The 14,626-nt window shown below is 35.3% G+C and overlaps 2 protein-coding genes across 2 annotated transcripts; one reads left to right on the forward strand and one right to left on the reverse strand.

Moving 5' to 3' along the window:
* Positions 1 to 1,924: 1,924 nt before the first annotated feature.
* Positions 1,925 to 5,757, forward strand: LOC11414500 (probable glutamate dehydrogenase 3). Its single transcript, XM_003618924.4, has 9 exons — positions 1,925 to 2,150; positions 2,502 to 2,615; positions 2,869 to 3,090; positions 3,222 to 3,296; positions 3,384 to 3,500; positions 3,917 to 4,167; positions 4,794 to 4,869; positions 4,987 to 5,073; positions 5,388 to 5,757. Exons 1-9 carry the CDS (start codon positions 2,043 to 2,045, stop codon positions 5,571 to 5,573), a joined length of 1,236 nt encoding a protein of 411 aa, XP_003618972.1. The 5' UTR covers positions 1,925 to 2,042; the 3' UTR covers positions 5,574 to 5,757.
* Positions 5,758 to 6,038: 281 nt separating this feature from the next.
* LOC11414501 (ADP-glucose phosphorylase) lies at positions 6,039 to 10,833 on the reverse strand. The gene is made up of 3 exons (XM_013596121.3): positions 10,241 to 10,833; positions 8,156 to 8,446; positions 6,039 to 6,642 (listed from the first exon to the last, which is right to left on the reverse strand). Exons 1-3 carry the CDS (start codon positions 10,718 to 10,720, stop codon positions 6,388 to 6,390), a joined length of 1,026 nt encoding a protein of 341 aa, XP_013451575.1. The 5' UTR covers positions 10,721 to 10,833; the 3' UTR covers positions 6,039 to 6,387.
* Positions 10,834 to 14,626: the final 3,793 nt, after the last annotated feature.

Raw genomic sequence — 14,626 nt, forward strand, 5'->3', positions numbered from 1 at the left:
GGAAGACAACTTTTATGACCACTTGTTGATTTCTTTCGAAGTGGAGAAACAAAGCTATTTTTTAAGATGATTTTCAACAACCAAACAACCTTGTTTTGGTAGTTCAAAATTTTACAAGAGGGGTGAACTTGTATTCAACCCAACCGCTTCATCAAAATCTTCAAAGAAAAGAGACAGTCTAAATTGGTTCAAATAAACCACCTAATGATTGGATAAAACTCAACATCGATGGTGCTTGCAAAGGGGCGGAGAATCTTCATGCTATGGTAGCCTTCTACGTAACTCGGATAGAAGATTGATAAAATGCTACATTAGGATGATTGTGGTGTGTTGAACTATGGGGCATGTACCTAAGCTTCGAGATGGCTTGGAAGGAGCATACTCCACATCTCATTATGGAAGTGGCTCTAAGATTCTGATTAATATGGGTAAAGATAACAAGTTTAGTGGGACGATTTCCACATTAGTGCAATGTATTCACAATCTTTTACCTTTGAATTGGAGTACCCAATTTCGTCATACCTGGAGGGAGTGCAATCATTGTACTGATTGGCTGACTAACTTTAGTCTATCTCTAGATTCTTTAAGTTGTACTATTTTGGAGACTCCGCCTAACAAACTCCATAAATTATTTTTTGATGATATTTTTGGGGGTTGTGTATATTTAGTAATGTCACACTAGTTTCTTAGTCTTTCTTTCGGGCCTTTGGTCCTCTTTTGCAAAAAAAAAAAACAAAAATCATATCTTAAAGTTTTCTCTAGAACTAAGCGAAGCTTTACAAAAAGTTCAAATAGCACCAAAATTGACATTAAAATTACTTCTAATGCCTTCAACCACTTGCTTACGGTCAAATTCAACCAACATCCATGCAAAACTCATGCTATCAAACCAATTAATTACTTCCTTTAAGCTTCATGTCATTGCTTCCTAAGAGTGTTGTAACCTTATATACCTAGAAATCATTCATTGCTGCTATAAAATCATGTTTGTCGTTCCTGAGACACATCCTTATCTCATATGATATGATGTACACTTACAAAACTATTTAAGCTTATCTTAAAAAGCGGACATAAATATTCCCCATGTTTACTAGTTGCATGGTGAACGTGCAATAAAATATATCTCCACGAGAAATAAGCAGCCATGCTGTGCAAAAAGTCCACGAGAAGTTTATTTGTCCAAATTTAATGTAACTTTAACCACAAAACGCATAAAAAAAATTCAATCTTATATCAATTTAATGTATGTTTGGTTTCACTTTTGAGTCTTATGATTAGATAAGGTCGGTCCAATGTTATTGGGGTTAGCATTGTTTTAAGGGAGGATTTCATATTGAGCTCCAAATAAACGCTATTGGGATAGGATAGTTCCTACTAGCTCTCCCCCCTAAGAACTTTGGTGTCGTGTAAGTATACTTTCATGCAAAAATACACATTTTTTAATGCCTTTTTTTGCCAAACTTTGGAGTTTTAGTGGGGGCACTACCTTATGCTTGAATCAATCACATCTACCACATTAATTATGAATGAATACAAAAGGTAAAAGAGACACAATCAAAGTGTTGCTAAAACACCCCCTAAATAGAAAAGTGTTAATAAAACAAGTTAGTAATATTTTGGATATATTAACACATAAGAGGCAACTATGAAATCTTCACGTCTTCTTTTTTTTATTTTTATTCTTGCATTCACATTGTAGTATGTATGTAGACCAATATTTAATTTTATTTGCTGACTTTGATCCACATGTTATTTTCACGTTTTTGTTCCTTATCCATGTTCATGTTGTGTGTCCTACACCTACCAAACTCTTATATTGAATAAATTTTGTTGACATTGACTCTATAACTAGCTGGTTCTTACGTGTCTATCCTATTTTCAAGGAGAAAAAAATTTGATTTGTCTTTCTTCTCTTTTTTCCTTCCCCAAAATAGCTATATATAAATAAATTCTAGCTACCATCATATCTACAATATCTATTTTCCACATCTTGAATATCTCTTACTAAAGGTTGAAAAAAATTGTTTGTATTAGTCTTTACAATGAATGCACTAGCAGCCACCAATAGGAACTTTAAGTTGGCCTCTAGGCTTTTGGGATTGGATTCAAAGATTGAGAAAAGTTTGTTGATTCCATTCAGAGAAATTAAGGTAAGTGAAATCACACAAATATCTTGTTTTCATGATCACTTTGTTTTGTTAATCATTATTTCATAAACACTTATAACATGTCTATAAACTGTTTTTAGTTTACGTTCTCGTATGTTTTTCGAAGCAGCTTATGAAAACATCTTATAACTGATATGAAAACAATTTGATTTGATTTTATATTTTGTTATAGATATAGTTTTTTATACATAAACACTTATATGATAACCGTTTATGTTATATGCATTTGATTAAGTTGTTTATCTGGACACGGCCATATTTTATTGTACGGTAAATATATCTTAAGATTTGAATCATGTAGTTTGATAACTCATGGTCTTAATGAAAATTCAGGTGGAGTGTAGCATCCCTAAAGATGATGGAACCTTGGCTACATATGTTGGATTCAGAATTCAACATGATAACTCTAGAGGCCCTATGAAAGGAGGGATCAGATACCATCCTGAGGTTATTTATATTCTTGACTTTTCAAATTTATATTCTTGACTTTCTTTTTAAAACTATGGTTGGTTCTGACACATCCCTACAAAACCGGTTTGTAAGGAGAGGATTGTTCTCAATTAAAAACACATTGTCTTATCTCTTATTCGATGTGGGACTGTTTAAGACACATCCTCACGCCTAGGACTGGACATCTCCTATCAAATGTGGGACTCTTTAACAATAATTTCACTGAGTAACAATGTATTGGGCTATGTAGGTTGAACCAGATGAAGTGAATGCATTAGCACAACTAATGACATGGAAAACAGCAGTAGCAAATTTACCATATGGTGGTGCCAAAGGAGGGATAGGGGTTGACCCTTCAGAGTTAAGTGCTTCTGAGTTAGAAAGGCTTACTAGAGTTTTTACTCAGAAGATTCATGATCTTATTGGAGTTCATACTGATGTGCCTGCACCTGATATGGGAACAGGACCACAGGTTAGTATTAATGCATGTGTTCAAAAAAATTGTAGGATAGACACTTCTGATGGAAGGTGTGTCTGGTCTCTAACATGTGTCAGTGTCTGACACCTAACATTCACTGTTTAACTTCTTTGTTTTGAATGCAGACAATGGCATGGATACTAGATGAGTATTCAAAATTTCATGGTCATTCTCCTGCAGTAGTGACTGGAAAACCTATAGTAAGTAAATTAATTTGTTTATAATTTTCATTTTAATCAGTGTTAATAAACCAAATTCATTTCTAATTTTTTTCATTTTGAATCAAGGATCTTGGTGGATCTCTAGGAAGAGATGCTGCTACTGGAAGAGGTGTCCTCTTTGCAACTGAGGCTTTGCTTAATGAATATGGAAAGAGTGTATCTGGTCAACGGTTTGTCATACAGGTACTTTTTTTATATTACCCTAATTAGAAACACTAACTAGTTTTAAATCGCGGTCGTAGTTGTGTCACATTTTACATATTACGAAGAATCATGATTAAATGCAGTCGATGCAGTCTAATTCACTGTCGTAGACACGTTAACCTTGATATTGCAACCTTGAATGTGGTCGCAATCGCAGTCGCAGACCTTTCTAAAACTTTGTCTCTTAACACGACCTTAAACATTTTTCTGAGTTGATAACATTTTTGTCAAAGATATGGGTATGTTTGGAATCACGATGAGTTTCACGAAACTATGATCATATTGTGATTTTATTGAAGCTTAAAAGTTAGTATTTTTCAAAATTATTGTGGCACATTATTAACGATAATATTGTGATTATGTCAAACTCAACGTCAATGTTATGTATCTTTCAGGGTTTTGGAAATGTGGGGTCATGGGCTGCACAATTAATAAATGAAAAGGGTGGAAAAATTGTTGCTGTAAGTGACATAACAGGAGCTATAAAGAACAGCAATGGTCTTGACATTCCAAGCCTACTTAAGTATTCCAAAGAGAATAGAGGAATTAAAGGATTTCATGGTGGTGATTCAATTGATCCTAAGTCAATTTTGGTTGAAGATTGTGATGTTCTTATCCCTGCTGCTCTTGGTGGAGTCATCAATAGGTACTTTCACATAAGCCAAATTTAGATTAAATTTTAGCTTACACATAAGTACTTTTCAATTCAAACAAGTTCATAGTTTCATTTATAGAAAATTGAGATCCATAATCAAATTCCTGTTTTAAAATTTTCATATTTTTATAAGATTCTTTTGATATTTCTTTCTGCATAAATAATATCACAAAATTGAGTGTAAACTATTATTTTGGTCGATATATGTGTATGTGTGAGGTGGTGTTACTATAATATCTTATTGTAACAAAATTATTATAGAACATGCATATTTGATATTACGATGGATTTGAAAAAATCACAGTGACTCATCATGATTTTGTCAAACTCACCATGATATCAAACAAGTACTAAGTGCATATTCTGTTATTAATTTGAATATTTGATAGATCAAATTAACTAATATGAAACATATGTTTAGAGATAAATTACCAAAAAAAATTGATGACTAAACTAACTGACGATATACGAATTCTAATGCCAATATATTTAAGGACTAAAGTGATTATTTATTCATAGAAAACATTTTTTGGCCTTTGCTAATTGTTATTCTAGTACCTTGAATGCACATAAGTCTAAAACTTTGTTTTTGTTCTCAACTTTTGGTATGGATGAAGGGAAAATGCAAATGAGATTAAAGCCAAATTTATTGTGGAAGCAGCCAATCACCCAACTGACCCAGATGCAGATGAGGTTAGTTTGAATTCTCTCTTTTTTTCTTCCCTTTATCAAACAAAAAAAAAAACAAAAGAAAGAAAACCTATAAGAAATTAATATTCAAATGCTTTTAACTGAAACCTTACTTTGCAGATTTTGAAAAAGAAAGGGGTTGTGATCCTTCCAGACATATATGCAAATTCAGGAGGAGTTACAGTTAGCTACTTTGAGTGGGTCCAGGTAAATTTTTTATCATTTACTAAATTATTTTACATTAATACACCGTCGGTTTATAATCATTTTACACATACATCTAATGATGAGTTGTCATGTCAATTAATAAATATGATGTATTTTCAGATTTATTAATTGACGTGACAACACATTATTGAATGCATGTGTAAAATAATTGTACTCTGACATATACTGATTAAATTCTTAAAATTTTAGATTGAATAAACAATGGTATGACTACAAAAAATTAACTTTGCAAGCACATATTTTTGTGTAGCTATATTATAAGGTTGAATGATATATGATTATGTAATTTTCAGAACATACAAGGATTCATGTGGAATGAAGAAAAGGTGAACAATGAGTTAAAGACATACATGACCAAAGGTTTCAAAGATGTGAAAGAAATGTGTCAAACACATAATTGTGATCTTCGTATGGGAGCCTTTACACTTGCAGTTAACCGTGTAGCAAGGGCTACTGTCCTTAGAGGTTGGGAAGCTTAAAATCATAAGTTTGATACTCTTTTCATAAGAGTAATATGAGCAACCATTCTTGCATTTACATCCCTAAAATGTAGGGATATTGATAGTTATTTTTTTATGTAAATTTCATTTCTTTAATGTGGATACGTCTATTTCTTAATATTTTTTGCACAATAATGTAAGTGTTATTTTTATAGATATTCAATTTCTCTGGGTGAGTATCTTTATAATTTTTATATGTTTTGGTAACACCATAATCTAGTTTTCAATAGTATGCCCTTTACCTTTAGGATATTATTGTCTCAAAATACACTTTTGGATACTTTTTCCACCAAAAATGGATCGGTCAAAGTGGTAAGAGACGTTGACCCCTTAAGCCAATGGTTAGAAGTTGAATCATTGATGATTATTCATTCCTAAACATAGGTAAAGGCTTCATACAAATAACATGATAACTAAAAAAAAGCGTTTACCGACTCACAAAAATAAGAAACTATTTTGACCGATGCTTATCCGATTGGTTCTTTCGAATAAGCTACTTTCATAGCACAAAAAGATAAGAATGTATATCATATAAGTGCTTCTGTACAAGCTGTTTCTATAGAAAAAGATAAAATAAAGTCAAACTGTTTTCATATAAGTTATAAGCTACTTTCATAGGCTAGCATGAAAAGCTTATGGAAATAAACTGAAAACAACTTATACAAGTTGTTTCCATAGGTTCTCTCAAACAGTTTCCCAAATATTTATGTCAGTAATTGATGACCTCAAACTGTAGTTCCTTCCAAACAGGCCCTAGGTTAACAGTATGTTTCTACCTTTTTTGTTCTGACTCTTAAACATTCACTTCTCTTAGAATCTTTGCAGCATCCTCAGGGAAAACTGGATTTATGTAACATCCAGTTGCGAGCTCGAAACCCGCTGTCCCGATAAGTTGAGGTACTATCTGTATAAACCAATGTGTGTATGCCAACTCTGACTCATCGCCATGCAGTGGACTTGTGTGAATCATAAAGTTGAATGGCGGATCATTCAACTGCAAAGATATCTTCCTAAGCATTTGTTTCAACAAACCTCCAAGATCAGCTGCCTGTAACATAAATGTCAAGATAACAAAGATTAACTTTCAGACCATAAGCGCCGAACTGGAGAAATTACAACATATATATTAAGTTGATAATTGTGTTCAATAGTGTATGCTATAGCAATACTAGAAGGTTCAGTGCTACACTAAACTAAACCCGTAGCATTGCAAAATCCACAACCGGTAGCAATAGCTCAAACTATCTTTAACAAGAATGTTTAAATTCAATCTACTAGGATTATGATAGACACTCGGTAATAAAAAGGATCTATGTGAGGGATCGTCGTGGGGGAGTAGAAGAGGGAAGTTAAATAACGTAACTTCATTAATATAAGCAGAAGCATAACAGTATCAGGAGGTAGCTAGAAACTCCCTCATTTCTGGTAAGGAGAGAAAATGTTCTTTAAAAATCACATTGCCGTATTCCTTCTTTGATTACACTGATAAGAGAATTATGAATAATACGGAGGGGTTCTCTTCACCCTAATATATGCCATTCTCTATTGAATCCTTCTTATCTGTGCCAGTTTTGAATCTATCAAACTGTACCAGAATGAACATAACAAGCCAAACATAGGCCATCCTATAATCTTAACTCCGGCCCAAACAAATATGGTGTGAAGATCATCCAAATTTTAACTCGGTTTAGAAGACGGGCTAAAATGAGAAGGGGTCAGGATGACAGCATATCCTGAATATAACAATCAGCTACGACCTGATAAGAGGGAGCTCTTATTGGAGAGTACAACTGTTATCAGATACGGAGAACTCAAATGTGAAAGTGCTTAAACCCTTGCAAAGATAGGGACAACATGTTCAAACACAGCATAAGCACGACGCTTCAGCCAATCAGATTGCTTCAACCGTAGCATTCTTCAGATCCCAGAACTACTATAAATAGGGGGCAAAACCCCCCAGGTATAGACACCATAACTGTTCGGATACCACCCCCACCCCCACACATTGGAGCAGAAGCAGCAGATTACGAGTCATAGCTGCAGTAACGCATTCGGGGATGAAAGGATCCATCACCAACAAGGTGATCAACTAAGTGTTTCTGAGCAGGAACATTGGCGGCCACCATAGGGCCTCGGAAAAACCAACTCAGGCCTCAGAGTTCCATCAAAGAGGCAATGCTCACCACAAGCCGTCCTAAGGAGAACCAAGCATTCAGATTCACAACTCACTTGTCCAGAACAGAGGATTCAAACAGCGGAATGAAAGATTTCCTGGCAAAGAGGCAGCTAAGCTTGGACTATCTGCAAGATGAAACCATGGATTGAAGAACTCAATGTTCAAAATCCTAACACCATTTCGGATCGACTTACTCAATGTTTGTCACATGTAATCACCCCTATAAAAAATCTAGCATCTAAGGGCTCAGAAATCATGACAACCGACTTCGAGTCTCATATAACAACAATCCAAGCCTTTAATCCATATGTCGTATGAATTGAAAGCAAACTAAATATTATGCATTTAAGCATTCATGAGACTTTGCAAAGAACATGAGTGTTACCTTTTCCGCATCCAGCTCATGGAAATGAGCAGAGTGATATCGAGGAACAATCCATATCTCAAAAGGAAATGAAGCGGCATAAGGAACCAATGAAAAGAAGTATGTCGATGAATCAATCAATAGATCCTCCTGTTGAATTTCACAAATAGAACATTTGCCGGTCTGATCAAAATATTCCTTCATACTTCCAAGACGGGCAGAAACACTAGGTGGAATAATGGGCAGGGCAATCATTTGACTATGAGAATGACTCATTGATGCACCAGCTGCAGCACCATGGTTTTTAAACACCTTCAAAGATTAATGAACTCAAGTTTATACATAATAATTACTTGAAACAGGTGCGAAAAGAAGAACAATTAATTACTTGAAACAGGTGCAAAAAGAAGAACAATAACAGTAATATAATTATGCAGAACCAGTGTTGTCAATTGCAGATCACCGAAAATAGCGGTTTGTTTGAATTTCGCTATACAATAGTGTTATAAGGCCGCTATTTGACAACATTTTATACTTAATAGTGTGTCGCAGAACAATAAAAATTTGTTCAAATTCCACAACACTATAGCACCGCTATTTAACAACAGTGTGCAGAATAATGCAAGACTACGTTATTTGCAATTTCAATGTTATATTAGATAATGATAATTTAAATCATAAAAGTGAATAGATCCATAGTCAGTGATGTGAAGCGGGAGCCTCATTTCTTAATTGCTCGATTGCTATATCATTACACAAAGTAAAATGAATACAATGTTTAGATGTCATAGCTCACTACTGCATAATGCAAATAGACTAAAATGAATATCTCCATAATAATTCCAAGATCCACAAACTATTCTGAATCACATCTAAAAGGTTGATTTACATAAAAAAAATTATGAATACAAACTATTCAAATTAATTGTGTCAGTAATAAGCTGGGAGAGAGTTTTATTCTCTTGAATGGATCCCAAACTCAAGTCTAATCAGTAAGAGTACGGCGTGAATTTCCATTTCATACCAGAAATATATTTTGTTAAGTCCAAACAGTGTGAAGCTTAACATACAAAATACCAATTTTAAGAACTTAATATCTTCTATTTTAAAGGATTAATATAACCACAGTATTATTGAAGGCGTACGCCGAAATTACCACACTGAAGTTATGTATAGTGTGCATGTAAATGAAGCACCGATACATACACTGGATATGACACTAAAACTGACACGTAGTCGTAGACATCAGTAATAATTGAAAAAATGAATTGATTTAATGTAACCACGTGTGTCCAGCACCGATACATGTTAGACACCAGACAAATCAAGATTCTATGTAGATGGGAGGCCCTGAATTCATGCAGTCACTGGATATGGGTAAACGTTGGATCAAGATCAAACAATCCAAATTTCATGCTTAGTATTTTGGATTTTCAAAAAAAATCAAAATCTGCACATTTTATCATTTGTCTAATCAATGCACTGACATCCTGAACGCAGGGATATCTCAACTACATGAAATCCACTATTCAACTTCAATACGAAGTTTCAGTGCTAAATTTGTCTAATCTATTGAACACTGACGCAAACATGGATACTATATATTGGATATGACATTGAAACCGACACGTAGACACTAATAATAATTTGAAGTTCTAAAAAATGAAGTGATCGACGTGAGTTATGTGTCAGTGTCCGACACATATCGTACACCAAACATGCCTTCAATTCAATATCAATGCATATATTAACTGATGTGGTAAAAAAAAATGTATATACTCATTAATATCCTATGAAGCACCAACACAAACACCAGACTCGGCACATACACGGTTAATTTGAGAAAATGACATAATTCAATGTAATCACATGTGTCGGTACCAGACACCGAACACACCTTTGATCAAAAGTGTAGGTGATGAAGAGCTAGTATCACACCAAATAGAATAAAAAACACTACACTTAATCTTACAATATTCAAAATGAGTAAATCAACTTCTCTCAAGTCGAAACCATACAGTTTTCATTCAATTTTCTCTAAATAATAACAATTTAAAAATAAAAATTAATCCACCAAAATCATTACTATTATTTTCAAAAACAAACCTGAACATATTTGATAGAGTTCCTTTTCCCAAGCTCGAGAATCCTATCACAATAAGCAACAAAAACCTCTCCAATCCCCTCCCTCTCCAAATCAGACAACACCACATCATGATCCGGAGTTTCAATAACAACATCATGAAATCCAAACCCATCCAACACCGAACTTGCAGACCCAGTTTCATCAACTGGGTCTGCAAGTTCGCGTGATAGAGCAGGATAAAGATTCTCAATAACCCGAATCTTCCAGTTCGGGTTATTATCTGGCACCCGAAATATCTCGGGTGCACATTGGTGTTCGTTGCCAATACAGAACGGGCAACGAACACCAGTGGGATTGGATGATGATGATGATGATGATTTGGATTTGAAATCGGAGGGTCGTTTTGATCTTGCTGGTGAGAAGATAACCCAACGGTTGAAGATTATGTCTTTACGAAGTTGTGGTGAGTTTTGGTTTTTTGAGGTTGAAGATGATGACATTGTCTTACGTTGTTGTTTGTAACTAGGATGATTGTTGTGTTGGGAACTTCCTTTGCACTAGATTCTTTCTTTCTTTGTGAAGAGGAAGTTCATCTCTCTGATATTTTACAACACGCTTATTTTTTATTTTTTTTTTGAGCAAAGGCAAAGTTAGTTCATTTCATTAAAAATTAACGGATACAAAGTAGGTGTTACATGATGAAAGATATGGGGGCTAGGGTGAGATAGTGATGCTCTAGCAATATTATGAGCAACTCTATTTGCTTGCCTCCTAACATACGACACTACAAAGTCGGGTCTACTAAGAAGTAACCTTCTACAATGAGTTACAAGATCACCGAACTCGTTGATGGGAATAGTGGCGGCGGCAATAGCATCAGATAAGATTTTTGAATCGGTCTCAAACATGATGTCACGCATTCCATGTGAGATAGCCACTTTGATAGCATCTAGAAGGCCTAAAGACTCAGCCTCTAAAACAGTGGCTGATGAGTAGTAGAAGTCTGATTTGCCAAGTAATAATACACCCATAGAGTCACGGAAACACATACCATACCCCATAACAGAGTTATTGTCGAAAGCAGCTGCATCTACATTACATTTGATCATGCCAACCGGTGGTTTGATCCAAGCGTGCTCTGAATTTTTGTTGTGGATTGGTGCCTTTGCTCGTTGCATACAACTCCATTCATTTAGTGCGTCCTTTGCGCGAGTGACTATATATGAGGGAGAGGTATCCGTAGACTCCCATAGTTTGGCATTACGACTTTTCCACATGCTCCAAAGGGTCATTGCAACAAGAGCTTGTTGTTGTGTGGATAACCTGTCAATTAAATCAAATAACATAGATGCAAAGTTGTTAGCATTAAGGAGCAGATCTTGGATGATGTGACGGACACCAATCAACTCCCAGCAGCTGATTGCTTTCGTACATACAAAGAAAACATGTATCTGAGTTTCTGCCAATTGATCGCAGGATACACACGAGTCATCACAAGCAATTCCACGTGAAAGGAGGTTTGCTCGAGTAGGCAAGCAATGTTGTGCTGAACGCCATAAAAAGGCACGAACACGCGGTGGAATTTGCATTTTCCAAATAGAATTCCAACGAGTTTCACTTCTAGTAGGAAAGGATGCAGTGATAAGGTCCGAACATATGCGGTAAGCTGATTTAACAGTGTATGTACCATCAGCAGTAGCCTTCCATATACGTCTGTCAGTATAATCTCGAGTGAAGAGAGGCATGGAAAGGATTGATGCAGCATCCAAAGGGTTGAACAATGACCGTACCAAAGGGATGTTCCAAGAATTCCAACCCGGGTTCAACAAATAATTAACTGTAATATCCTCATGGTGCACCAACGGCGGAGTAGTCGGTTTGAGATTAGGAAGGGTGCGAATCCAAGGCATACGCCACAAATTAATTTGAGAACCATCACCTATCTTCCATCTATGACCCAAGGTAAGTAAAGATTGTGTACTCCATAGACTCCTCCATGTATAACTTGGATTATGGCCGAGGTTGGCATCCAAAAAATCCCTTCGCGGGTAGTATTTAGCTTTGAGGATCCTTGATAGTAAAGAGGTTGAGTCGGATAAGAGTTTCCAACTTTGCTTACCAAGCATAGAGAGGTTAAAAGCTTCTAGGTTCCGGAAGCCTAGGCCCCCTAAGCTTTTGTGACGTGTAAGCTTTTCCCATCGCAACCAATTAATGCCTCGTCGCCCATTCTTTTTCGAGCCCCAATAGAAAGAGTTCATCATCCTTTCTATCTCATCGCAAAGGGAGGTAGGAATGAGAAAGGCCCCCATGCAATAAGAAGGAATGGCTTGGGCCACCGATTTGATTAAAATTTCCTTCCCTGCCCGTGAGAGGGATCTAGCGCTCCAAGCTTGACATTTTTTCCAAATACGATCTTTTAAGTATGAAAAAATAGCCTTCTTGCTACGACCCACCATTGATGGTAAGCCCAGATACTTGCCACTTCCAATAGCTTCAGAAACGCCAAGGCATGCCATGATGGATGAGATAGAGTCTTGGGAAGTGTTAGCGCTGAACGAGATCGCAGATTTTCTGAAGTTAATGGCTTGACCGGAAGCTTGTTCATAGCTGCAGAGAATATCTTTGAGACATTGTGCTTCTGAGATTGTAGCCTTACAAAAAAGAAAACTATCATCTGCGAAGAAAAGGTGGCTGACAGACGGAGCAGTGCGGCATATGCGAGTTCCATGGATTTTACCTCGAAGCTCATGATTTTTAATAATAGCTGATAGCCCTTCAGCACAAATGATATACAAATATGGCGAGAGCGGGCAACCTTGTCGTAGTCCTCTTTCAGGAGAGATGGGGCCAATACGATCACCATTAAAAATAACATGGTATTCTACAGTTGAAATGCACATCATCATCCAAGTGATCCATTGGTGACAAAATCCCAGTTTACACAAAATAGCTTTTAAATATGACCAGCTAACACTATCAAAAGCCTTCGAAATGTCAAGTTTTAGAGCTACATCACCTTGTTTTCCTTTATTCTTGCAGCGCATATAATGTAGAATTTCAAAGGCTGTGAGCGCGTTATCCATTATCGAACGAGAAGGCACAAACGCTGCTTGCTCTAGAGAAATCCATTTATTAATCAGAGGCTTCAGACGGTTCGCTAAAACCTTGGAAATGGTTTTGTACAATACGTTGCAAAGAGATATGGGACGGAGGTCTTTCATTGACTCTGGATTATATAAAATTAAAAATTAAAATATTTCTTATAAATGTTTTAAATAATTTTAATCATAAAATCACATCTTTTCAAATTCATTTTATGTATATTTATTTTTTTTACCTTTAGAATCCAACACGAATCTCACATACATTAAGTGCTTATGAAGAAAATTGTGTTGATCTTTATTAATAAATATTTTAAATTATTTTAGTGAAGTGAATTTTTTTCTACTAAAAAAAACATGGGTTGGCTTTATTTGCATCTAGGGAAAGTAACGATGATACTTTGATACTTTTTGTTTGCTTCAAAAAAGTTTAAGTGATTTGTGAGTCAATGTTCCTTAGATTAGGATTCATGTAGGATCATATGCATCTTATGTATAACCCGATTTGGATGATATAATTCCAAATACATTCTATTAAAGTTTAAAATTATTGTTGGTAACTCTATTAATGATAGTTTGCAAAATAAATTTCCTTTAATTACTCTCTTATGCTAGACAAAAGACAAAATGATTTAGAAATAACTTGGGCATAATTTTGGACAAGTTGGGGAAGAGAACAACTCTTGATAGACTTTCTTCATTGCTCATTTCAAACAGGTATATATTAATAACATTCCAAATCATGAAAGAAACGACCGAATATTTTGTGAAAGAGAAATATCCATTGCAACTCATGGAAAAAGTGAAGTTATTGTCTTTTTGGTGGTTCAAAGCTCATTCCTTAACTTTTCATTATAGCTTTCATAATTGGTGTCAAAACTCATTCTTATGTGCAGGAATTGGCTAATTTGAACTGTTGTTGATCGAACTACTCTTGTATTTTTTGGCTTTTTTCTATAGTACACATTGTGCCAAGAAGATGGGTTTGTGATTTTTAATATGATTTTGATTTCGTCAAAAAATAACATTCCAAATCAACACAACAATTTGTTTAAGTAGATAGCTAGGCAATGCACCAATTCATCTCGGGGACATGGATACAAATCTCATCATGCATATCTTTTCATTTTTTCTGTTTTATTTATTAAAATGACTAACAAAATAAAAAATCACTGCAAAGAGGTATCGAATTTGCAACCTAACCTTTGTGCCCAGAGACAGAATCATAAACCACTGGGATATGCAATAGCATTGTGGATTGATTAACCATTTATTCAATCGACACAACTTTCCAAATTATATATG

This window comes from Medicago truncatula, chromosome 6 (genome assembly GCF_003473485.1).
Source record: "Medicago truncatula cultivar Jemalong A17 chromosome 6, MtrunA17r5.0-ANR, whole genome shotgun sequence".
Lineage (NCBI taxonomy): Eukaryota > Viridiplantae > Streptophyta > Magnoliopsida > Fabales > Fabaceae > Medicago > Medicago truncatula.

Bases quoted from the DNA above. Each gene is read 5' to 3' on its own strand.
- LOC11414501 (XM_013596121.3), bottom strand. From the start codon at position 10,720: ATGTCATCATCTTCAACCTCAAAAAACCAAAACTCACCACAACTTCGT. The intron at 8,447-10,240 runs GTTTGTTTTTGA...TAATCTTTGAAG, and splicing joins ACTCTATCAAATATGTTCAG to GTGTTTAAAAACCATGGTGC. The intron at 6,643-8,155 runs GTAACACTCATG...TTTATGTTACAG, and splicing joins ATGAGCTGGATGCGGAAAAG to GCAGCTGATCTTGGAGGTTT.
- LOC11414500 (XM_003618924.4), top strand. From the start codon at position 2,043: ATGAATGCACTAGCAGCCACCAATAGGAACTTTAAGTTGGCCTCTAGG. The intron at 3,091-3,221 runs GTTAGTATTAAT...TTTTGAATGCAG, and splicing joins ATATGGGAACAGGACCACAG to ACAATGGCATGGATACTAGA. The intron at 3,297-3,383 runs GTAAGTAAATTA...TTTTGAATCAAG, and splicing joins TAGTGACTGGAAAACCTATA to GATCTTGGTGGATCTCTAGG.